The sequence below is a fragment of the Colias eurytheme genome, chromosome 24, assembly GCF_061535395.1.
Source record: "Colias eurytheme isolate Ceu_HAF_F1 chromosome 24, ilColEury1 Martin Lab GWU primary, whole genome shotgun sequence".
Classification (NCBI taxonomy): domain Eukaryota; kingdom Metazoa; phylum Arthropoda; class Insecta; order Lepidoptera; family Pieridae; genus Colias; species Colias eurytheme.
Genome location: NC_143003.1, coordinates 5866157 through 5893607, shown reverse-complemented (window position 1 = coordinate 5893607; position 27451 = coordinate 5866157). Strand labels below are relative to the sequence as shown.

Below are 27451 nucleotides of genomic sequence, written 5' to 3'. Positions count from 1 at the left end.
ATTAATTCGAACATATATTTTTTATCCTCGGTATTTTTTTATATTTTTGTCTTGTATGTACATATACCTAAGTAATCATACTGGCTACATAATATAATAATAAAATTATAGCAGGATTATGCAAAGAAGTTAAAATGTTATTAATTGCATTCTTTTTAACCCTATCTAAATAAATTACAACCTAAAAGTTATTTAAGTTTAATTTTTGCATGTTGCTGGTTGCTATACATAATTCGATATTATTATGTACCTTAAAAATTAAAGTGAGTAGAAACAACGCTAACAAGTGCATTATTTAATTCATGTTCCATAATTTTAATGTCATCATAAATATTAATAAATGCACTTTCAATCACAATTCAATCTATACTTAAATAATATTTTAGCGAAACGAATGATGAGACTTATCATTTGTGGTTATAAATTTAATTATCTGTGACTAATAATTTTACAAAGATTTGACAATTGACATTATCTGTGGCACGATTTGCGCGCGTCTAGAGCGAACTAATAAAAAAAACGTTTTTTTTTAATATTTGTATTGATTATTGAACAATTGGAAAATCATAGTTTCCAATAATTAATCTAATCATATGTACTGTGCGAATTGTATCCAATAGATGGCGTTAAGGACTGAAAAAAGTAAAGGGAAGAAAACGCGGGAAAATCTGTCAATGTTGATCGCGCGGAGTTTTGCTTTGGCTGCTTCAGCTGGTTCCTGTAACAAGAATATTCGAATTTTTAATAATTATACCTAGTGAAAAAAACGAAGAAATGGTGAGTGTTTTTATTGTTGTTTTATTTATTTACCATAGTATTCGGATAACGCAGATCCATTTGTTCGTTAAACTTAATATATTGTCAATATTGTTTTGAAGTGAAAATATTTGTATGCGCAGAACATGTTAGTGAAATAGTGAAAATAGACAGGCGTAGTTTTCTTAGTTCGGCTCCCTAAGTTTCTGTTGGCTCATGTAAACGTGTTTATAAATTTATATCATGTAAACGTTTGACCGCCTCCTTGGTAGGTACAGTGGTTGACGCGTGAGCGTAGCACCGAGGGGTCCTGGGTTCGATTCCCGATGGAGACGAAGAAAAAGAAATGGCTCGGTCTGGTAGGACATAGAAGGCTGATCACCTACTTGTCCCTAAAGAAAATCGATCAGTGAAACAGATGTATAATGCATCTGCCCCTTACCCCACTAGGGGACACGGGACTTCACTTTTAAACGTTTAAAAGCATATTTGATATTTCAATCAATAATAATCGATGTCGGTATTTCATAATACATGACATACATTTGAAGCTTAACGAAGGTAGGTACATAAAAAGTTTTACAAAATGAAATGGCATAGTAATATTATTTTTTGTCGTTTTCAATTAATATGTATTAGGTACCCCACACTATAGGTGTATTTACACAAAGACCAATAGATCTATGCACATACTTACAACAAAGTATATTTAATTATGATCATCAATATTTTTTTTTCTTCTTTGTAATGTTTATTATGTACAATATTTACATAGTACCTATAGAAAATAAGAATCTTAAATCGTGCGTCATCCCCTATCATTGTGAAACATGCATGTTTCAAGAAAAATCAAATTTCTAGTCTTAAACGCGTCATAGTATTTTTTGTATAAAGGTCGTATAATTAATCGAATCGAATACAGGATTACGATTTGTGATGGCAACAAATGTATCAACAAATATTCTAAAAACAGGTTTTGGATCGATCACATGTACTTATATTATAATATGTGACGTAGGTAGGTATACGGTATATGATTGCGTATATGTATTTTATCCTCCTAATATTATAAATGCGAAAGTTTGTGGGGGTGTTTGTTACTCTTTCACGCAAATGTTACTGAACCGATTACAATGAAATTTAGCATACATATAGAGGGAAACTTGGATTAACACATAGGATAGGTTTTATCCCGGAAATCCCACGGAAACGGGAACCATGCGGGTTTTCCTTTGACAACGCGGGCGAAGCCGCGGAAGGAAATCTAGTTTTACATATTACTATGTTCTGATATTGAAGGTGTATGATGACGTCAAGGGATTTTTTACAAGTATAAGGTCGATCTAAATTAACATTTTTGAGTTATTAATTGCATACCTAACTGTTTGAGAAATAATCGATTTATGACTGCACAATATATTAGCACATTAGTGACCGTGTTAATTTGTAAAAGAAAATAATATAGTGTTTTATATTTAACTAAACAAATGTTATTTGCTTTGAAATTTTTGAATTAAATTATTATCTCAATCTAACACTTATTATCCTGATCTTATCGTCGACCCAAAACATTGTCTATGACAAGTTAATCCTAGCCAAAGCCGAATGCTAAATATTTCTGACACTGATTGAATACCGTTCTGATTTAATTTTTCACCAATTTTGTCCTACTTTTTGTAATCGGCGAGAAATACGCATTACGCTGAATTGTAAATAAAATCAATATTTTTCTCTTCTGTATTTCTCGTATTGAAAACATTAAAAAAAATGTATACGTGTCATTTTAAGGTAGAAAATTTATGGTTGAGTTTGAGCTTCCAAAATACATCTTTCTATTAAGTTACATTCCTTCCATTTTTTTATTTCAAAACTGATTTTTAAATTGATCGATATGATTTAAAAAATAGGTTACAGTGTGTTCGGTAGGTTAGTTATACTTGGCTAATTTTTAACTATTTTTTACTATTCCATTTGTTAAATAATATGTAGGTGCACTCAAAATATAATATACGCGTATATATATCAAAACACAAAAATAAATCGACTTGAAAAAGACGACAAAAAGTAAATTTTTACAACACTTTCAGTCGTAGGCCGTAGCACAGATTACGCGACAGTTACTACGTAGAAATGTGGGTGGCATTTACAGTTCTTCATAAGTACATACATACTTACATATCCACAGATACTATAACCTATTGCATGATGACGTCATAGCTTTCTATGCATCTACATTAGCTGTTATATAACAAAGAGGTGCATTTCAAAGGGCTTGGAAAGCTATTATCGCAAGGTTGTGGCTGTCTGCTTTGAAACATCGTTTTATTTCTGTAATTACACTTGTTCTACCTTTATGGGTTAATTTCACTGTTTCTAAGGTCATTTATAATCGAGAAAGATGGTAGAGTGACCTATTTATACAGTGCTCATAAATGTCTATGGTGATGGTTCTTGGATGGTTTCTTTTTGGTTCGTCTAAGGTCTATGGAGAAATAGGAGATGAAAATTTGTAAGTTTTTTTAGAATATGTTAGTATTTGACAGTAAGTAAGGTAGCTTAGGTATAATAAAATTATTTTATACACAGCTGTTATTTCTTATTTAGAAATTTTCTATAAATTAATGTAATGATTCATTTAATATTTTGTATAATTGTGCGTGTTAGTCAATGAATGTTATATTGTTTATTAATTATTTATGTGTTTCAACACAAAATATTACCTTTGGTTTCCGTCCGCCATCATCTAGTATAATATTAACTAAACAATATTCCATAAGCGCCATGAACACGAATCTGAAATAAAGAAATAAATTGGTCCTTTAAAACGGATGAAATTACCCTTTAACTTAATAAATTCTTTTGTATTGCAGGTTACTATAAATTTTAGTAAGCTAATGCTATGCCAAGGAACGTATTAAATATGTATTGGGGTATTTAATATCATTAAATTTTATTAGAAAAATAGTATAAGTAGTTTTTTTTTCTCATTATTCCAAACCTTTTCTATTAGAATGCATGTATGAATAATTTTTGATTTTATCAGTTTTTTGTACATTACACATACTCACACGGTACAAACAGACATAAAAGCGTCCACCGCTTTCAAATACGATACAGGTGGTAGTTGCGACTGCACTTTGCCGTGCTGCGTGGATAGCGTGAGCAGTGACGTCACGCCGAGCGTGACGCGCGCGGGCGCAGCGTCTGGTTTGATCCAGAATGATACCCACTGGAAGGGAAGATTTTTTGTTTCTTTATTTATTATTTTCGTGGTAAACGTCACGTCACGCAAGGCGACGATTTTGGCATCTGTGAATCTTGCCAAAGAAGTTTCACTTCTGACACTTGTGCTCGGCACTCACGCTCTTTTTTGTATACCTATTGATTATTTTAAAGGAGGCAAAAAGTTATGGAAAGTGATCAGAGTGGACTTGACTTGTAACCAAAATTACATGAGGAGTGATTTCACGCCGAGCGTGACGCGCGGGCGCGGCATGATACCCCCTGGAAGATTTAAAGTAAAGAAAAATATGTTTCATATAGAAGTGATGCCCTTGTACATTCCAAGGAACTCATCCTTAGCTCATGAAAACTGCTCAAATCAAGCAGATGGTAACATAGTCCGTCCTATATACGTAACGTTTTAATGTGAATAAAGCGCGTCACACACGGTGAAGATACTATAATATTTTATGTTAAGATTCTCTAATATAAAATATTACAGTATCTTAAGGTATCCGGTATCAGCGTTCTGACTTCTGACCATCATTTTTAGGGTTCCGTAGCCAAAATGGCAAAAACGGAACCCTTATAGTTTCGTCATGTCCGTCTGTCCGTCTGTCCGTCTGTCCGTCTGTCACAGCCGATTTACTCGGAAACTATAAGTACTACAGTGATGAAATTTGATGGGAATATGTGTTGTATGAACCGCTACAAAAATATGACACTAAATAGTAAAAAAAAGAATTGGGGGTGGGGCCCCCCATACATGTAACTGAGGGATGAAATTTTTTTTTTCGATGTACATACCCGTGTGGGGTATCAATGGAAAGGTCTTTTAAAATGATATAAAGTTTTCTAAAAAACATTTTTCTTAAAGTGAACGGTTTTTGAGATATCAGCTCTCAAAGTCGTAAAAAGTATGTCCCCCCCCCTCTATTTTTATAACTACGGGGTATAAAATTCTAAAAAAAATAGAGGTGATGCATGCTAATTAACTCTTTCAACGATTTTTGGTTTGATCAAAGTATCTCTTATAGTTTTTGAGATAGGTTGATTTAACTGTAATTTATTATATTTGCTGCTACGGAACCCTTTGTGCGCGAGCCCGACTCGCACTTGGCCGGTTTTTTCTTTTTGTCATTGCGTACTAAGACCCCTGTAGAACCGCCATCCTGTTACAAATGACCCGAAACACTGACACAAAATTTCGGTCTTAGTACGCAATGACAAAAAGAAAAATGATGGTCAGAACGCTGATACCGGATACCTTAAGATACTGTAATATTTTATATTAGAGAATCTTAACATAAAATATTATAGTATCTTCACCGTGTGTGACGCGCTTAAGCTTCATGCACACAGTTATTTGAGTTGTATCTCAATAGTGTACTTATATGTAAAATTCAAACTTGAACTCAAGCTCATCCAATACTCAAGACATACAGACTGATACTCAAACCCTGAACCACTATATTGTTCCCATAACGTTGTTTTGGTCATTAAATTGAAAATAAAATCAATTTCTTCATAATAATTTGAAATACACAAAAAAACTTGATAACTATTTATGAAAATAATACACTTTTTTTACTTACAGACATAATAACAATAAGGCAGGTCGGTATATAGGTGTTGAAGAGGTGATAGCCAAGACGTCTCTTCAGTTTGAATATCACTTCAAGGCACGTGAAATTACCTGAAAGAAAGAACATTTTTAGATGCAGTAAGTACAGTCGGTAAATGAACAATTTTCTAGGCACGAATACTTATTGGTCCGGGAGCCAGCAGCAGATTTTATGACCAAGTTCCTCTCAAGCGGTAATTAGTAAAATGCATCAAAGTATAGTATTATGAAGCCTCGTGAACGTCAGCTGGAGCTCGGTTGGGGGGAAGAGCGGTTGTAGCCTCCCGTATCAGCTGACGGTTTTTCCACCAAGATACAGCCAGCTGACATATATATTTATCCACAGTTACATATAAGCTATCATCAGGTAAATTTTTGTTTGAGAGGAAATAACGGAAAATAAATTTTTCTTTAAATTTAACTTTCATGTTCGAGACACCAGCTGACGTATAATACACCATGTTGTAACCAGCTGACTATTTTTTTTCGTTGAGATATTGGGTTAGCTACAATTTGACAAATTTTTAGCTGAGAGGAAATGAATGAATGAATGTATTTTTTTTTCTATGTGCGTGGGAGGCTACAACCGCTCACCCCCCCAACCGAGCGCCAGCTGACGTTCACGAGGCTTTATAATACTATACTCTCATGCGTCTGACGAATTATCTCTTGAGAGGAAATAGTTAACCAAATTTGCACCTGGCTCCCTAACCAATAACATTATTATTTTACAGGGAAATTTCACAAAAATGCAAGTTCCCGTGATAGCAAGGTTTGTAGTCGAAGCGCATCCACAATAAGATTTAGCGATATTATTCATTCATTTTTTGTTAATTCTAATCCGATGTTGTACAAGCCCAGCCGGGACAAGTGGCTAGTCCTATACATTAAAAATTTTCAAACACAGACGACTAATACTCCAATAAAACATAATTTAGGTCACAGAAATGGTCACTAAGCGCCTAAAACCGCTAATACCACAAGCTTACAATAATCCATGCAAATATTGGATCTCTAGAGATATCCGCCTTTGTATTATGTCACAGTCAACTGGTTGAATTTGCTATTTGATTGAATGACTAGCGCTTTCATTGAATTAAATGTCGTGTGTCTTTCAATTAAATGTCGTCACATTTAATTGAATGTGGTTGAATGTAACGACATCTAAGGGGGTGGGTTAGGAGGTTGGTGTTTTTTAACTACACAGAAATAGGAGCCCCGCTTCGCGGCGCTCCGTCGGCACGCAACCGTTGGACGTTTGGAAAAAGTGAATTCTGTCGTAAATTCAATGAACGCGCTAGTCATTCAGTCAAATAGCAGATTTAACCAGATGAAGGCGGCAAATACATTGCGGGTTTTCTTCCCTACCTTTTTTTATATTTTTCTAACATAGTCAGCAATGTACATCTCTGATACGATCTAGGGATTACCCTTAATCGGTGTATAAACTGAAGTATTTGGATCAAGGCGTGCTTAATGAGTAAAATCTATTTATCACAGATTAAAATTTCTTCCATATTTGCGTGTTAAAATTTCCACTACCTACTTATTAGAATGATTCTATAATTTATCTGTATTATCAGCGATTAGTCTCGATATTGACTTGCTAATTATTAATAACATGGATTATATTAGATAGATTATTATTATAACAATATATTATGTAATATACTATTTGCATGGCCTTAAATGTGTTCATTGTATGTATAAATAGTTATGCGATGTTCAAGAACGGCTGAATCCGTACCTACCCAAAGAATTTTATCACAAAAGCTTTTTACAAAGGATATAAATAAAATAAAATCAAAATATGTAAGTACAAGATCCTAAATCGTTATTTTTTATATATAAGTGAAATCACGATTATTAAACGATTATTACGAAATATTAAACTAATTTTATGACATAGAGATGAGATGAAATACCGGGAATCTGGATGTAGCTGTACATTGAAGAAGACTTTAAAAAAGTGAAATAGAAGTACCTACCTACATTTACATGCCTTTGTGCGCATGCTATACCTAATATGAAGTTAAAAAAGACGTGTGCAAAGCAACATAAGAAAGCTAGTTTATATAATAAATTTAATGATAGGTAACTATAATTTTCTTCCCTTAGGTTATTATACTAAAGATTTAACAACAAAATATTTTGGTGAAGTCTAAGATAATCTAATGAGATGCTACAATAGATCACAGGGGTAAAATAAAACTAAGTTTAACTGAGATTGAATGTTCTTACCTGTAGAATAAACCTGTGTGCAATCAGCAGTTCGATTGTTCACCAGCTCAAGTTGGGGCAGTTCTATGTTCTCGTCTACCACCAGGGGTACTTCAGGGTCCCATTGGAAGATCATGTCGTCTGTCGTGTGGGATACTGGAAGGAATTTATTACATTGTCAACTGGGCTTGGAAAAATGAAGTACTTAATTGTGTAAATAATGGTGTACACGATATAAGATGGCTATATAAGATTGTAAAATGGGTGAAATATAATTTTATTGTAAATTATTTAAGCAAAACAGAACTTGAGTATTTCTAATTACTAATTCACAAATACAGAGCAATTGAAAATAATTTGGAAAATCCAAAAGTGCTCGCCTCATAATTTTTTTTAAATAAATATTTATTAATTATTATTTTTGTTTATTTAATAACAATTAAACCACATCGAATCAGACCCTGAAAAATGAAAGGGTTCTATTCCTGAGCATACTCAAGCGTAAGAGAAAAAAAAAGACTCGATTAGTAAAGTATTTCGGTCGCTATCGTGTTAACAAGAAAAAGGATCCGCACATACAGACACACGGACGTCCAAGACAGAACTTTTTTAAACTGTTTTTTAACTAGTTTAAATAACAAAAATGACATCAAAAATATCATGAACGTTAAAAATAGTGTTTTTTCTTAATATGTGTGTGTATGTATTATCTTACAAGTGCAATGTATGATACATAAAGACATTTTAAGTTTGAAAAATCAGATGTTTTGCGCGAAGTGACAGTAGTACCCACCTCAACGCTTCGCTTATGAGGCGTGCAATAATGAATGCACAAAGTAATAATCGATCTTTAGCTGACGATTGAGCTCTAACTGCTAAAATGACGGGTGCAAATTTTTGCCACTTTTTTTCACACTTCTTTTATATATTATATTAATTATTGTCAGTTGCTTATAAAACCGCATGGCAATAATTTAGTTATTCAGCTTAGTTTTTAAAGTAACTGACTGAAAACTGGTAAAATTAAGTTTCAAACATTATTTGTTAACGACCAAGGAATGTCTGATAATAGACTATAGAAAAATTATCAAAGCAAATATAAATTTTCCCCATTTCTGCTTTTGAAAGGACGGCGTAACAAATTTGCTAGTATAATTAAAATATAATAAAAGAGACAAGTCCTTCAAATTTCATTCCACTGACTCCATAAGTTGAATAACGTTGGGGAAAAATTAAGGTAGTAAAATTTAAAGTACTCTTAAATTCAATTTCAATGAGAAATAACAAGAATGAGGAAAAACGTAATCTAAATAAGAATTATGAAGAATTGACACCAGTAAAAGAAATAAGGTCGAATCCAACAACGATTCTACGCATTTTTGAATTGAAACTTCTTATTTTAAGAGTATAATTTTAAGATCGCGTCATGTCAATACCGTCACGTCATGGAAAGGCGAGGATTTTGGTGTCTTTGAATCTTGCCAAAGAAGTTAGACTTGTCACTTCTGACACGTGTGCTCGGCACACACGCTCTTTTTTAATTTAAAATTGTTGTAGTAGTAGTCTTTTTGGTAGGTACAGTTAAGGAATCGATTATTCTATTCAATACCTTTTCTATTTAAGACCCCATCAACCAAGAATGACTTCTATGCATATTAGCCAACAATCATTCTATCAGCAATTTCAAATGACGACCCATTGACCTAATAAAATATTAAACCGAAGTAAAGAATCCGCTCCGACAGCAAAATGATGGCAAAAAGAATACGATTAATTTCTGCTAACTTTCATCTTATTAATTCAAGTGTATAATTTTCCATATAATAAATATTAAGGTCTTTCTATGTTAGGTCATGTTCGGATGATGAGTTTTGTTGAAAACAAACGAAGCGTTTAAAATGCATTTAATATTCATCTTACGTGAAAGAATTATTTAAAATTATTTCCTACCAAAGACTGTAATAAAACAAAATGCACTTCCATTCATCTCGATTTGAAATTCCGAAATCTCTCAATTAAAAATTAATAATTATATTTTTATACAGTTTGATGACCAAGGAAATATTGTTTGCAGCTACAAAATATTTTCAAATATTCGTGTCAATTGAGATATTTCAAATCATTTGAAATCCACGTTAAGGCGCGAGTGAATCTTCATAATATTATGCCTCGTGTATTGAATTCAGTGACTTAGAATTTTTCAAGTGTTTTAGTGAATGTTATAAATAGAATATATCCGGTTATAATTATAAAGTTTAATAATAACGTAGCTGTGAATAAACTTTATTTAAAAGTTTAGTTTGTGGTGACGTAATTAAAGCGTCCAAAAAATGAGAAGGTTCTCAATTCGACTGTATTTTTTTGGCTTTGTTACCTACCTCAGAAGTTTTGACTCGGTGAACCTATTTTCATATATTTTTTTATTTGTTTGAAAGCTGGTCCAATTTTTAAGCTATTGCATAGCTTCTATCGCGGGCCTTGAGCGCGGGGACCGAATCCAGAAATTGCGTAACGAAAAACCTCACGCTCCCCACTCCGACGGGCGCGGAGGTGTGGCTTGAAGGCGTAGCATGCAATAGCTTTACCGCGGCAGTCCCCGAGTGCCACACGTCTTTTTTTTTAATTCTGTATGCAATAACGTTTTCTTCATTTTCCGCATATTGTTAAGAGCTTTTATACATATTATAAAACGGTTTTATATCTACTAACGCATTAATTTCCTCTGTAAATAAAATTATAATTGCATCCGGGTGTGATTTTTACCCAAAGCAAATAGGAATTAGGTTATACGGTATGAAAGTACAAATAGGTCATCCTGCACTTACTGTGATCGAATGTATCACACAGGATATATTTTGATTTCACTATGTTATTTCGTTTTCTTGCTTATAATATATTCGGTACAATTTAAATCCGTACGTATTATAAAATAGTAACCAACGTTTCTGTACCATTAAATATTTTTAATAATAATAATAGTTTAAAAAAACTAAAAAACACGCTTTTAGGTCGGTTTTCTATAAAAAGCGTGTTTTTTATTTTTTTTAACTATTATTTATTTTATCAAATTAGTGTATTGTCATCGGTCCTCAATAAATCTACAAAGTTGGGTCAAAATCGCGCCCAAAGAAGTCGATTACAAACATACAAGTGAAGCTAATATAAAGCGTGTAAAAAGGGTCAAATTTCGTAGAGCGCACGTAGCTGTAGACTGTAGTGAAGCCGCAGGCGGAAACGCTGATTAGTTACAACTAAGTAACTTTCATGAGCTATGTTTATTATATAACATGTGAAAAAAAAATCATGTAAGCAAAAAAAAATTGTCTTACTAAATTTAGTAACTAAATGGTAAGTAAACTGTAAACATAGAAAATAATTATAGCTTATTATTTATTGTATCTACAGGAACCTAAACTAAATAAATCATAAAATCTCATATTTTTAAAAACGAAGTTCAATATTTGTGTTATTATTGTAATGTATTATTAGTCACGACTCACGGTTCAACAGCAACTTTAAAATTGCTAGGCAAATTATGATTACATTTATAATGAAGTAAGGAATTCAGTACTTTTATTTTTTGAAAACATGTAGATTCAAAGGGTAGGTATGTTAACGGTTATATATCTAAAGTTAGGAAAAAGGAAATTTTTTAATGTCTCCATAAAACTTCTATCCAATTTTCACACATAGGTGTGCCTATTTCAGTCTATAACACGCAATTCATTAAAAACACAACACACGACAAAACATCCCCAATTAAGCCAACGTCTCCAAGGCTGAACTTCAGTCTCGGTCCAAAATAACATTCGAGTACCTCACCTATTTATGGAGATCTCTTTACATTGGCAACATTAAGCCTCCATCATGACTCTCCACTGATCTTCACGATAAAAACGAGCTGACATCACAGAGTGAAAGCCATCGAGGACTCTTGGCCCACATTCTGAAGCTCAAGGAATCAATTTTATGTATCGCCGACAAAATTTACCTACACTCGAGTCGAATGTTTGTGCTGAGCACCTATTGTGTTTTGATGCTTTTCAATTGTTTCCAAAAACACGCGTTCAGTGTAGGTTTCGGCTTTGTTGGGCTTTTATGTATGCAAAACATAGAGCTTAAATCCTCTGTATTGTTATTTGTGACAAAATAATGTAGGCACTAATTTTTTCGTGCTTTTGATTATTTACTGTCTTATATTTTCATGTTTTTATTAAAATAATTAAATTTCGCGTCATTGCTTAATACAATATAATATTTAAAAATCACATCTGTATCCATGAAGTGGAACAAATAACTAGGTGTTACGAATAACAATATAACTGATTTTGCTGGTGCTATGCTGCTCTTTCCTTCCTAGGCTCTTAATTTCACCGAATTTAATACATGTACCTAGCGTATCAAACAGATCGACATACAAGACAATCAATAAAATGGACACGTAATATTTCTATTTAATATATGTTTTTATGTGTGTCTGTGTGTAAACTAAAACTTTAATCGAAGCCAGTTTTACCAACCGAGATTGTCAGGAGCGACATTCCGAGTTCTGACCCAATCTATGACCTAATTATCTTTGATATCTGAAAATGAGAACACAGGCTATTGACACAAACGGCCTCATTAAATTTACCGTGATTTATTTATACTTTTGCTATTTAAAACTTAATTTTAATTGACGGCTTTCAAACGCTCTATGCATTTGGTATTTAAAATTGTATACATGCTTTGCAGTTAAATGGAAATGGGATAATTATATTTTAGCTTAAATAAAATGATCAAAATCATGGATATTCCATGCGTACTAAAATTTATGGAAGACTAGAGTTCCGCCCTGGCTTCGCCCGTGGTACATATTTCGCAATAAAAAGTAGCCTATGTCCTTTCTCGGGTATCAAAATATCTCCATACCAAATTTCATGCAAATTGGTTCAGTAGTTTCAGTAGTAGAAATCCTACTCAATTCTACTAGATATTATTTTATGGAAAAAGAAAACGAAATCTAATTTTTCACTAATATAAATAGTCTTCTATTCGTTCTTTTCGTTTGAAATGAAGTGAAATCAATAAAATTGCTAGGAAAGTAGTATTCACAAATTGTTGTTGTTATTATATAATTTTCTAGAATAATTTTACTTTCACGCGTTCGAATAAATAATATTTAGCAGAACATTATTAAAACTATTGCAGTTACATGAAAAAACGAAGAAAAATGATTCAATTTTCCAATCCATTATCCAACCCAAGTATTATTTACACATTATCCTTGCATTATTTTAGTCCTACTCAATAAATTTTAAGTTTTCCTTTAAATTTTCCTTCCGTACATTTAATACATATAGACATTACTATTATACACGAGTGTACATTAAACGTACATTACATTCAAGTCATTCACAAAACCGAAAACCCATACCCTAAGGTTATACAGTTCGCAAATTAAATGTAAAATTAGTTCCTCATTAAAATATATGCTGACGGCCAGCTGAGTTGCATCTTGAATAATGCAAGTGTTGACCTACACTCAGGGTTGGGCCTAATTATATTCATTGGAGAATTTTTTGATAGGCTTTCTGGACGAGACTCTTTTATGTAGACTTAGATAGGGTTTAAAAATAAACTGGCTTAATTATCATTTATTTACATTTTAGTAGGTAACTACTTTAAGATATACTATTTATAGGTAATTTGGAAGTTTGGGTATTCAGTATTCGGTTAAGGGTCAGAATCTACATATTACGGTTAAGTGTTAGACTTAAGAATAAAAAAGTTGACCTACATAATTACTTAAATAACGCTATTTTTAGAAGAGGGATATTAAAACATCACCTATAAATGTCTATCCAAAAAAAAGTCGATGCCTATTGAAAATTACATTTGATTCTGAAAAACAATATATTTTAATAATATGTGGGTAGTTAAAAATATCCATTGCAATGTGCGTCTTATTTTGGTCTTATTAGTCGTTTTAAGTTCCCAATGAAAGTAGGTTGGTCTCATTTAAATAACAACTGACTGCACTATAATTGTTCTATTTATTTTATAACGCTTTTAAATACGTGAACTAAAAACTTAAGAAAGGTCAGCGAAAGGGTAAGTGTTTAAGTGTAATTTTCACACCTTACGGGGTCAAAAGTCAGACAATTTAGTATCTAGTACATTCCTGATGTGACTTTGTGTGTTTTATACCCAAGATAATCTTAATCTTAATCTTAATCTTAATACTATTATAAAGGCGAAAGTTTGTATGGATGTATGGATGTATGGATGTATGGATGTTTGTTACTCTTTCACGTAAAAACTACTGAACCGATTACAATGAAATTTAGCACACATATAGAGGGTAACTTGGATTAACACATAGGATAGGTTTTATCCCGGAAATCCCACGGGAACTGGAACTATGCGGGTTTTCCTTTGAAAACGCGGGCGAAGCCGCGGGCGGAAATCTAGTACTATTATAAAGGCGAAAGTTTGTATGGATGTATGGATGTTTGTTACTCTTTCACGTAAAAACTACTGAACCGATTACAATGAAATTTAGCACACATATAGAGGGTAACTTGGATTAACACATAGGATAGGTTTTATCCCGGAAATCCCACGGGAACGGGAACTATGCGGGTTTACCTTTGAAAACGCGGGCGAAGCCGCGGGCGGAAATCTAGTATAGCATATTTATATTTTAAGGCATACCCATTCAACATCAATTCTGTTTTTAAAATAAGTTTCCGCTACTAATATATGTTTACTGTTTAGTATTTTTTGTGTAAAAATATGTCAAAATTCGGATTAGTGTGCCCCGTTGCTTCAACCGATGATAAAACCAAGAATTTAGTTTTCATAATTTCACCAATATTTACGATATACCTACTTCTTATGACATGTTTAAATCTCTGAAATATCTTGAGTAAGCTTCTAACTGTAAGTACATGTCAAAAATCTTCTTCTGAAAAATAATTTTAAACAATTTTCACATTCACGAAAAAACGTAAACAGATTTGCACCAGGCTCTACCATACCCTTAGCTTTAAAGCCCAGAGTTTGTATTTCAAATAACACGTATATAAACGAATATTTTTAACACATTTTGCGTAAAACCCTACTTTCATGAACCGGTTAACGAACGTAGATTGTTCTAGAAATCTCTTTGATTCCCGCGCATTTCATATTTACCGCTTTTATGTACTCTACGTTTGAGTGTTTTTAACCCATTAAATTTATTTTCACTAAAAGATCTGCCTATTGTATTAAAAACCCTGTTATATAATTTGTACTAGCTTTCCGCCCGCGGTCTCGCCCGCGTTTTGAAAGAAAAACCGCATAGTTTCCGTTCCCGTGGGATTTTCGGGATAAAACCTATCCTATGTGTTAATCCATGTTACCTTCTATATGTGTGCTAAATTTCATTATAATTGGTTAAGTAGTATTTGCGTGAAAGAGTAACAGACACACACACATCCTCACAGTTTCCCATTTATAATATTACTAGCGACCCGCCCCGGCTTCGCACGGGTGCAATGCTGATACTAAATACACTACAGAAAAACTGTGAACGTTGTATATAAAAACATAGCGGCCCGCTCCGACTTCGTATATGTATATAGATAGCCTGGCGGCCGGCCGGTACCGCCGCAAACGCTACGTCCCGCAATTTTTAAATCTGTAATATCTTCGAAAATATTCACTTAAATCATACGATGTAAAGGGCCATATAGATCTATATTAAACGAACAATGTATTCAAGGTATTTAATTGGTTAAGGATTAATGCTGTATTGGTTAAAATCGCATCGAAAATTAGCCATTATTTTTCGTAAAAAGTAAATGACAAAAAAATGTTATTGTGGGTTATCCATAAGAGATAGACATATACCATCTCGGACTTTTCTATAGACCTTTTCAATGTGTATAATACTTAGTACATTATTTTGATAAAACTCGTAGGGTTCAGCCTGCGTTTGCAATGTAAGCGGAAAAAATGTAATTTTGTACGACATCACTTTAGAAACCTCAAAAATAACAGTACTTCTCCACTATTTAATGGATGTTATTATACATATAAACCTTCCTCTTGAATCACTCTATCTATTAAAAAAAACCGCATCAAAATCCGTTGCGTAGTTTCAAAGATTTAAGCGTACAAAGGGACATAGGGACATAAGGACATAGGGACATAGGGACAGGGAAATCGACTTTGTTTTATACTATGTAGTGACTAGTGAAGTAGTAGGATTTGTATGTATTTAGGTATATATGTGTAAATCCAAATTTCTAAACGTTTGAACTAAATTTTGCCTCGTCATTGAATAACAAAACAATATACATATATCATACAATGTAAAGCCTCATACTGAATAAAGTAAAACAAGACAACTGAATTATAGGTTAATTCAGTTGTCTTTTTTTACTTTTCAGTTGTATGGCTCTCTCAATTTACTTTGCTACCTACTATAGTATCCTCACATAAAGTGATATAAAAAGTACCCCAGAATTTTCTTTATAGAACGACCTTTATATTATGAACTATATACTCACAGCTTTCCATTTGTAGCTTACATTCTTGCGTATCATGCGGGTAGATCAAAAAGTTCATAGCACACGACAGTTTCAGGGTTAGTTTCACCATGTATAGTATAGTTTTGTCCTTATACAGCCAGACGTAATGATTCGGTATGGTCATCGTCTGGAAGGTGACAGACTTCGCGTTCTTGAAGAAAGAGTCTGGTCGCCACATGTGCTTCAGCCAATCTACTTCTAGTAACCTGTTAACAAAAAATATTGAATGAAAATATAGATGCGATGCATGTTCGGTATTTTTTAATTGAATAAAAACGTGTTCTCTCATATGATAAAAATCGAAAAGCAATTTTCCTTATAAAAAGCTTTTCCATTTTCTGGGAATATTTATTGTAAGATGGTTGTAATTATTATTTTTTTGCATGTGTTTCAGGCTACCACTGGTCAACCCAAACACGGAGTGGGCGAGCAATGTGCATATTGCCTCTAAAAAACTCGAAAAATATATGATACAACCATCTGCCATATTTTCAGGCCACATGATCGATCATGCTGTTTGGCGTGCAGATAACCTGAAGGAATTTGATAAATTCTAGCCCCAGCCTATCGAAAAGAGTATGAATGTTTGTACTATAAAAAAATATTTTGACCACTGAGCGAAGCTGCTTGAAACAGCTAGTTGAATTACAACATAGTATATTTTTAATATTTTAATATGATGTATGTACCTGTATTCCGTAGTCATATTCTCTGGCAGTCGTAGGCGAAAGTCCTTCCACGTTTGGGCAAAAAAGATGTCGGCTGCGTACGTCTTTAAACAAAATACAAAATAAATTCGCTACATAAAATTGTGTTTTCTTTTGTTTCTTAATAACAACTAGCATCTAATTAATATCAATATGGTTATTCATTGTTCTATTCGAATAACATTTTTATTAACAGAGTGGCATTACAATTTTTTGTGAGTGAATATACGAGTACGATTTATATTAGGCACAACCTTTGACAGGAAAACTGTTGCCTATATAGAAGTGCCTAGTAACAAAAAACACCCAAAATGGTTACAAAAAGCTACCATAAAACAGCAGCTCTGGTTGAATATGCATCATTAAGATCTCAGGGTATTTGCAGAGTGCGATTAAAATGTAAGTTTTTAATATTTCCTCAAAAATTGTATGGCGTCTTGTTACGTTTTGGAGCATCGTACTCCAAATAAAACCCCTTTAATAAGAGGTCACTGACTGCTTCAATGAATGTAGTTAATGCGCATTTTAGGCTATTCAATGCCAGTTTTAAATATACGTCATTCATTCAAGTTCAAGTAGAAAGCGATAGAAATCTGTTATACTTTATGATAATAATAAAGTCTTAAAATACTTTCCAAATTAAAATCAACAAACAGATTATTTATGCCACTGATTCCTTTTTTTTTTCATCATAGAGTTGCTTCGTGAATAATTTAGATAAAATAATTAATCCTCGAAGTCACGCCCCACTATTCTTCCTAATTTTTAGGTAAGTATTATATGTGCAAGCTTCCGCTTAAGTATGAGTTTTAACGGTACACACTCATTACCTTAACACTGAATTAATAGAATTACAGGGAAAAGCATTCACTTCAACCAAAATTGGCGGAGCGTGTCGTCGTGAACAGCAGTAGGTATCAAAACCTAAACTTACCATAGAATTCTCATCAATAGAATCTAATCCCATGACAGTAACATGAAAGTTAACTATAGTGGGCTGATCATCCTTCTTGGGCGGTCGCATTTTGTCGTACAACCGAGGGTCATCTGGCAGAAGATCTTGGAAGGATAGGAGCGTTGACCTGGTGAAAGAAGAATTATAAATTGGTTGGTAAGTATAGTATGAAGTCATCATAATTATATTGAACTAGCTGAGCTCCGCGGTTTCACCTGCATGGCTCCCCGCCTGTTGGTCTTAGCGTGATGATATATAGCCTTCCTCGATGAATGGGATATCTAACACCGAAATCATTTTTCAAATCGGACCAGTAGTTCCTGAGATTAGCGCGTTCAAACAAATAATAATGTGACGAGAGCATTTAAATAAATCCGTATTTAATGTTTTTTTTTGCATTAAATACTAATAAATAATATACGGCCACATATTCTCTCCTAATAATATAATTAAATATATTATTTATTATAGAATATGTGGCCAAGAGGTCAGTTACACATTTTTTTCTAATCTTTAAACATTTCAAATCCATCTTCTATAAAAAGCTTAGTGTAAACAATCCTTGCATGGGAGGTTTGATAAAATTTTCATTAAAAGAGATTATCCATAAGGACGATAGGGGACTAAAGACTACGAAAAAAAAGTAGGTAAGTATTTGATTGTTTGGAACGAATATAGTGAAAAAATACAAAACCGATTTCAAAATTCTTTCACCAACAGAAAGCTACATTATTCCTGAGTGGTTGAGTCTTTGTTTTATATTATCTTTGTTTTCTACCAGGATAGACCAAGGACGATGTCCTATTATCATTGGTCGACTATTCTGTTAGTATGTATAGGTATGTATAGTAGCAGTAGATATTTATATAATTATAGGTTATAGAAGAAACAGTAGAAAACAATAAAATATACCGGCCGAATTGATTACCTCCTCCTTTTGTTTGAAGTCGGTTAAAACTTGACAGAAAACTCATCCATTTTCTTGAATCCTAAAGCGAAACTCATTTAATAAGTGCTCTAATAAACCAAAACTGCAATAGAATCCTATATTTATGCAATACAACCGATCTTGTACACAGGAAGCATTCAGAAAAGCTTTCACTGAGATTTTATCGATTCCAATTGAACGCGTGACCCCCTCGATATAGCGACATACAAACCAACATCACTATGCCTTTTGTTACCGTATTGACATTTTTAAGCCAGCTTAAATTGTTTGATGAAGAACTTTGCGAACGTGTGGACAAGTTTTAATTAAAAATTTCAAACTGCAGAAATAAATCGCCTTCAAGTTTGCGGAACAATTTATTTGTGTTCTCACTTAATTGCCTATTAATAGATCGTGAAAGAGATTATTTTTTTTCTTCATAAGTACCAAAAGCAATATATTATCTCGTCAAGGGACCTAAAATTATTAATCTTCACTACATAGCAGGTATAAGAAAGTCGTTTTCCAGCGTCTACCACGAGACTACTACTACTACGAGAGTATAGACCTCTCTACGTATGCAATCTTTAAAATTAGGTAAGTACACAACGGATTTCGATTGAACGGATTCGAATTTCGAACGGATTGCGGTTTTTTTGTTAGATAAAAAGAAGGTTATTATAATTAGTTAAACTTTCGACATCACGGAAGAAGCCGCGGTCAAAAAGCTAGTAATTTATAAAGTGCAAAGGTGACTGAATGATTGACTGATGACTACGCACAGTCTAAAGAATTGCACTGATAGGATGAAATTTGGCATGCAGACATCCTAGCATGTAGCCTAAAATCCGCTAAGAAAGGATTTTGATAAAATAGGGGATGAAAGTTTGTACAATTTAAATTTATTTTTACGACGTGAGTGAAGTTGCGAGCAACAGCCAGTAGAAAAAAAATTTTTAAAGATCGAGACGGTAAGATTCATAAAAATTATTCGAAAATAGAGGTAGATAGATCATAAAGCGTTAGATAGAGTCATATTCATATAGATCGAGTTTTATTCAAATCCAATAAAAATTAACTGTTCATAATTGTCGTAAGATATGATAGAGCTTTTGCTCTATCACAGTTTAAATATGTATTTACTATTTACCAAATCTTGTTAAATCTAATATTATTAGGACTGAAAAGTACATCATATTATTATGAATGTTGAAACTTGTAATTTTACTAGGATCAGTAGGTACCAGTTGGTTTCATGAAAAATGGGAAGACATACCTACTTAGAGCAAAAATAAACGATTTTTTTGAGAATTATTGTTTTTTTTTTTTACAAACATGCATTTATGACTAAGTTGGAGTAATATTTTGAGCGAACTAGCTAAGCTAAGTTTCAGCTTAACTCTTAAGTAAAATTTTAAATTTCCTTGTAAGTATACTAGATAAAATTACATACATAAAAACTGGAGAAAAACCCAATAAAATGCACAGAACATTTGGTAAGTCCTTGTATCGTGAGTAGGTAACCATTTAGTACATAGCTATACCTACATATATAAACAAATTATACCTATCTTTAACGTAAATTTTATAATATTATCCGGAAATTCACCAGCTAAGTGGGGAGTAAGTTTGAATAAACCTCCCCCAGTTTGGAAATAAATCGATAGCAAATTGGTAGCATCTTGATTAGAAATAAGTATAGTAAAATATACCTATTTCAGGTAGAAAATTCAGTAAACAGTAGGAGTAGGTACATAATATGTATATTGTATAGGTATGTCAGAGTTATGCAATATGTTTTTAGTTTTCGAACGAAGTCACAGGCTGAATACTTATTTATTATTCGACTAAATATAAACAACGCAAATAATTGTTTTGTCTTCACAATTTTAAATACAAATAAAAGTGGGACTGTAATGAAGGGGTTGTAAAAAAGTTAATATTATTATCATAGCGCTCAACTAAATTTCAACAAGTTATTTTCACTATTCATCAAATTGTGTTCATTTCATTCATATAAAACAAATCTAATGATTTTTTAAGTGGAATACTTACACACTCTATTTTTAGTCATTATTGTATGAAATTCTATGCAACGTATTTTGTGCATGAAATATTAGGCGCGGGACATATACAAGCGGCGCGGCGCGCATCGGGCGCACCGCGGGCGCACTGCCGGCATTTTCTTCATGCATAATTTAGTAAAATTATGTTTTTTGTGCTAAAAGAGATTAACATTAATTTGAAAGTAACGATTTTGTTTTGATAATTCCTTGTAAGTAAATAGCGAGGATAACCCCACGATTGCAAATATATCTTTGTTGGAAATGTTGGAATTTACTTGGAAAATTTTATACCTAGTACTTTTAAAGTAATTTTAAAGTAGTACTGGTGTAATGATGGAAGAAAAGAAGGTTAAAATAACACAAAATTTATATTGTACTAGCGGTCCGCCCCGGCTTCGCCCGTGGTACATATTTCGCAATAAAAGGTAGCCTATGTTCTTTCTCAGGGTCTAAAGATTATCTGTGCCAAATTTCATCAAAATCGGTCCAGTACCTAGTTTATGCGTGAAAACCATACATACATACATACATACATACATACATACAAACCTTTCCTCTTTATAATATTAGTATAGATAAAATATGGTTTTCAAACACAGGTTTACATTTAGGGTACGCGCAGACAGAGAGCGTTCTGCGTTCCGCGTTCTGCGTTCTGCGTTCCGCGTTCTTTGTAATGTGAAGGAATTATAGCGCCGGCGCACACAGAACGCAATTAGACCGCGGCGGTCATTCGGAACGCTTGCGTTCTCGCGTTCTCTGTACAGAATTACAAAGAACTCGCGTTCTCGCTATGGCTGGTCCGTCTTCTCCAATTGGTATCTTGTTTTTCTATTTCAGATTTTACATAGTCATGTAACTCATTGAAGCTATTTATTGAAATTCGAAAATAAATATAAAATCTCTCTTCATCTTGAAGCAGCTCAGGGATAAGAATACTAAATTCTCCCATATCATCTCGTTTCGTGTTGTTAGGGTGTACCCAACATTTTCTACTTTTTTTTGACTCCTCTAGACTCCACAAAAGCAAGGCTTCATCTTCGGAAGATGAACTTTCGAGAGACATGTTTCTCGTGCGGAGAGTCACGAAATAGAACGCAAATGTCTTGAACGGCTCCTGTGTGCGCTAGAACGCAGAACGCAGAACTGACGAACGCAGAACGCAGAACGCGGAACGCAGAACGCTGTATGTCTGCGCGTAGCCTTAAACCATATAAATCTTATCATTAAAATCTCAGTTTAAAAGTATTTACAGTACTGATCATTCCACAATATTATTACAATTACAAATAAATAAAAAACACAATCAAAATCAGGATTATTTTTTTTCTGACATTGTAAATACATGGGAACTTTCATTATGCTCTTCTTCATTTTCACTTTCCCTACTGCCATCACCTGTGTAAATCATTTCATCGATTAATTCAATTCACCTTTAAAAACAAAACGAAGAAGGGTATGTAATAGCAGCTCTATATAATTCCACACAGAGAGAACACATTTTTGACTGACAGGCTACCACCCGATTTGTTTTTGATTGTGTATGACCGTGAATTGACCTCTATTTGGATGCGATGGGGGAAGCGCGCCTGCGGTACGCCTGCGGTACGCCCGCGGCGCAACCGTGGCGTGCCGCCTCGTCGCCTTTCCAAAATTCTTTCATACAAAATGTATAAGAAGGACGTGGTGCAAAACAGATTCAAGAGGTGCGCTTATGGCACGCCCGCGCCCGCGCCGCTTGTGTTTGACCCGCGCCTTATGTAATTTAGTTGTTCCTATACCTTTATACAAAATTTAATCAGCCATATCTAAGTAACATAAAAATATTAATTTTTTTCCTGTTACAAAAAAGAAAGAAAAATTTCCTCCCAGTACTTTTTGCTATAATTTTTTTACCAGGCGCAACTATTTTTTCTAAGTTCATACTAGCAGTAGGTATATTATTATTAGCCTGTGATACTAGTAAGTGCGTTAACCGTATTTTAATCATGAAAATGGCGATCGAAAACATTATACTTGTCTCTGACAAAATAGGTCAAGTTTTATACGGCCAATTAATATAACAAATGCTTAATAATACGAATCATTTCAATTCATTAATAATGCTTTATTCTTAACGTTTTTACAACACAATCAAATGCAAGGAAATAAAATTATTTTTTGTAACTAAGTTAATTAGTACATGATTTTTCGTTATTTTTAAATTCACGAAAATATTATAATAAAATAAACAATAAGGCTTTTGTGTAATAAAAGCGATTCGTTTGTAATTAAATACAGTATGAGAATACTTCAACAAAATAATTGAAACAATCATGAATCAAACATTAATTTTTCTGTCTACTGAATAACTTGTATTGTATTGATAATTATTAATTTTTGTAGTGCAATTAAATAGTTCTTTTTTAAAGATTTTGAAATTTAAAACTTACTCTCGTTTGATTTAATTCCTATATACCTATAAAACTCATTGTCTAATATTTTTGTTTAGACAATGAGTAGTTTTTGACTAATATTGACTATACTAATATTGCCATACTAGTATAGAAGCTAAAGAGTTTCTTTGTTTGAAATCGCTAATCTCAAGAATTACTGGTACGATTTGAAAAATTATTTCTGTCTTCGATAGCCCATTTATCGAGGAAGGCTATATATATCATCACGCTTAGACCAATAGGAACCGATCAATGCGGATAAAACCGCAGGGCACAGCTAGTATAATATACCTACATAGTCATAAATCTATGCCAATAATAAAATTATTTGTAGATAATGTTACAACAACAGTTTCTTATTATTTTATTAAATGCATATGGATGTAGATATAAATTACTATTTCGGTACATATACCAAAATAGTATTTATTACATTTCTTGTATGTCTGTCTATTAGTTTATAATCTCTGGAACGTCTGGACTGATTATGACGGGTCTTTCACAAGTAGATAGCTGATAAAAGACAAGTTTATTGCCACTTTAATAATTCAGAGCGGAAAATGTCGCGGGTGAAGCTAGTATTAAATTAAAATATATACAACTACTGCTATTATTGCTACTGCACATGACAAACAAAATATGGGTGGCACTACGAAAATAATTTTACGTAATTATTAAAAAAGTGAAGTCCCATGACCCATTAGGGCAAGATGCATTACCTATAAATTTAATTCTCTGATAAATTTTCTTTAAAGACAAGAAGATGATCAGCTTTCTGTTTAATGCTAGATTGGGATTTTTTTATAATAGACCCCATCGGGAATCGAACTGCTCTGTTTAACGCTCAAGCGCAAGCCGCAAACCACTGTACCAAAGAGGCTGCTATTTTACAGACTGATTATTTGATATCATCTTACTTTTTTAATTTTTAACATTAATTGTAACTACTTAAGTATTTTCATTTGTAAAGCATTTGCAAAACTAAAATACACTCTATGTAAATACAGATCTATTGATATTGTAGAGAACTCAAGAGCAGTGACCTTTTACAACGCCACTTATAGTATCTATAAATCAATTTTACTTACTGTGCATAACACAAATCTCCAGCACCTAACCAGAGACGAAGCAATGCAGTCGCCAGCCACAGCAGCCTTTCAGCAGCCATTTTAATTTATTTTTTAATAACAGCTATAAATACATATCTATTTAATGTACAATAAAATTTATTTATATTTCTAATTTTAAACTCGAACTAATTTTACTTCCACATCCTTATATTACAGTATCTATTTGATAATAGCAACATTATTTAATTCATTTAAACGTTGATACTTTTGCCGCTTTTATTGGGCACAGAGAAAAAAATATTTTTGACAGTTGCGGTTGAAAGCGCGCGAAACAGCGAACTAATGGCGGTAAATTTTTTCATTTTTCTATTGAATTAAAACGCATGCGCGACATATTTTTTGATCTTAATAAGTATGTATGTGACATAATTATGGTGAAACAAAGATAAAGCTCTTAAATACATTTGCTGTTAGATTGCAAGAAGAATAATAACTTACATAGCAATAGCAATAAATAGTGATAGATTCTGTTAATATTTTTATATTGTGTGCTCGTCTTCATAATAAAAATTATGCAATGATAATGTTTTATTAATACTTTATATATAACTAAATACGTATGTAGTTAATGTAGTACGTGGCGTGTTCTGACATACAATTTGAAAGGCTCTAGGTTTGAGAGACTGGAACTCTACATATTGGTACCTAATGTTGGTAAAATCCGTAGAACTCTATGTAAAACGATACACATCCTTACTAATATTATAAATGCGAAAGTAACTCTGTCTGTCTGTCTGTTACTCAATCACGCCTAAACTGCTGAACCAATTTGCATGAAATTTGGTATGGAGATATTTTGATACCCGAGAAAGGATATAGGCTACCTTTTATTGCGAAATATGTACCACGGGCGAAGCCGGGGCGGACCACTAGTAGTATATATTATGTAATTTTATTACTAATTTTCTTATATCTGCATTATATTGTGCTCATAATTAGTAACTATGGCACTTGCCATTATACAAATAAGTAAGACTGTAATGTCCTTGACACTTCAAAACTGTATTTGTCTCTTGAAGTATCCGTGAAGCTTGCTTCGAATGCTAACATTTGAATTTGCATGTTCGTCTAAAAACACTCTTATTTTCTTATAACCCAACATTCCTGGCATTTCTTTCAAGTGGACTGCGGAACCCATTATTTCGAGCTGCCAAATTGCGGTGGGTCTGCCACAAAACCCTTACCCATCGAACGTGCTTGAGGGCCAATAGCGTGAGTGGCTGAAAATAGAACTGCTAACTAACTGCACTTTGTTTAAATTAACGTCTTTTTATGGTGCTAGCTTGGAAGTTATATTGGGAAAATCGATTGGATTAATTAAAAAATAGTAATCACTTACAAAAATGGGCGATGGATCCCGGACTAAATATATTAAGATATTAAGATGTATTGTTCTTAGTAAATTCATGAACATCCGGTTTCTGACGCAATTATTTGCCAAAAAAGATACCTAGGTATAATATAAGTAATGACAAGAAAAAGACATTTATGTTTGCATACATTTATTTATATTGCTTTTATCTAAATACATAATAATATGACATATCTATACAACAAGAATCCAGTGCCACCACTCATATCTTATATTCTACCGCACAAAATTCGACGTCCTTATTCCTTTAGAAACCAAGATATCTGATAGCACCGGGTTCTTAGACATCTATATTTATCAAATTCTTTAAAAAATTCCTTTTTCAAGAGATACACAACACGTTTTTGCGTTATAAACATTTTTATTCTATACATTTCAGTCAACTGACAAAAATAAGACAGTTATCGAATCGTATCCAATTTTCGAGCGTCGAGTCCTTAAACTCGTGAAGTATCTCCGAAAGACACCCACTTTACTGTTGGGCTCGTTAACCTAAATAAAAATGTAGGCAGAATCCAGTCGGGTTGCCAGTTGCCACACAGCTTTTTAAACTTCAAAAGACCTCTTTATTCGTCCAGTATAATTATGATACAGGGTGTAGCCCTGACATCGCTGGTATATTGTTAGTTTTGCCTCGTGTTTGTGTTTATGTGATGTTTACATTTAGGGCGCGTTCCCACTATGTCGTAACGACTAATTTATCGTTCGACGACTGTCGTCTCTACCTGTTCCCATTATAACGATTGTTTGTCGTCAACATTTTTTATCGTTTAGCGACTGTCGTATCTAGCTGTTCCCATTGGATCGCGACGACATTTTATCGTTTCCTGGCAGTCGCTTTGTCGTTTACACATCATCAGCAAGCTACAAATCTAGTCGCCTCTGCGTTCGCTTGGTGATTACTAGTGCGTTTACTCTCCTGAGTTCAATGGACGTCATAGAGTTGCCGTCCACGATTTTTTATCGTTTTACGACTGTCGTGCTTGCCGTTCCCACTGTCACGACAAAGTGTCGTCACTGCAAAAACTGTCGTAGACGACAGTAAATTGTGTCGTTCTAAATGTGAACACCTCCATTTAAACATATAAGCCACGACACTTAAAACTACACGATTATCTGTCGTCACGACACGGTGGGAACGCGCCCTTACATTATTGTGTTGGTTTTCTTGGAATTTATATTTTCATTAAGATGATGTATGGCAAATCATGTTAGATTGAATCGTTAGTAATATTAATTTTTGTAATAATATGTTCATGTTTTTTGGATGACGTTGTCCGAGGTTGCGTTTAGAATAAAATCTTGATACAATGTCTTTTTAAGTATTATATTATCAATAGATTCAATTATTATCAATATACAATATGTATGTAAGTATATTACATTTTGGTGAGCAGGTTTCAGACTAATTAAAGCATCTAGTTCATTAAAATGTTAAATTAGAATACTTTAATTGATGATAGTATTTGTAATTTACA

General features: G+C 33.2%; 1 protein-coding gene across 1 annotated transcript; it reads right to left on the bottom strand.

Moving 5' to 3' along the window:
* Window positions 1–589: 589 nt before the first annotated feature.
* Window positions 590–24639, bottom strand: LOC149897997 (glycine receptor subunit alpha-3-like). The gene is made up of 9 exons (XM_090115894.1): window positions 24560–24639; window positions 18022–18169; window positions 17070–17152; window positions 16360–16586; window positions 7844–7978; window positions 5574–5674; window positions 3825–3985; window positions 3477–3549; window positions 590–718 (listed from the first exon to the last, which is right to left on the bottom strand). The coding sequence occupies exons 1-9, from the start codon at window positions 24637–24639 to the stop codon at window positions 590–592; spliced, it is 1137 nt and encodes a 378-aa protein (XP_089972020.1).
* Between the last annotated feature and the right edge of the window lie 2812 nt (window positions 24640–27451).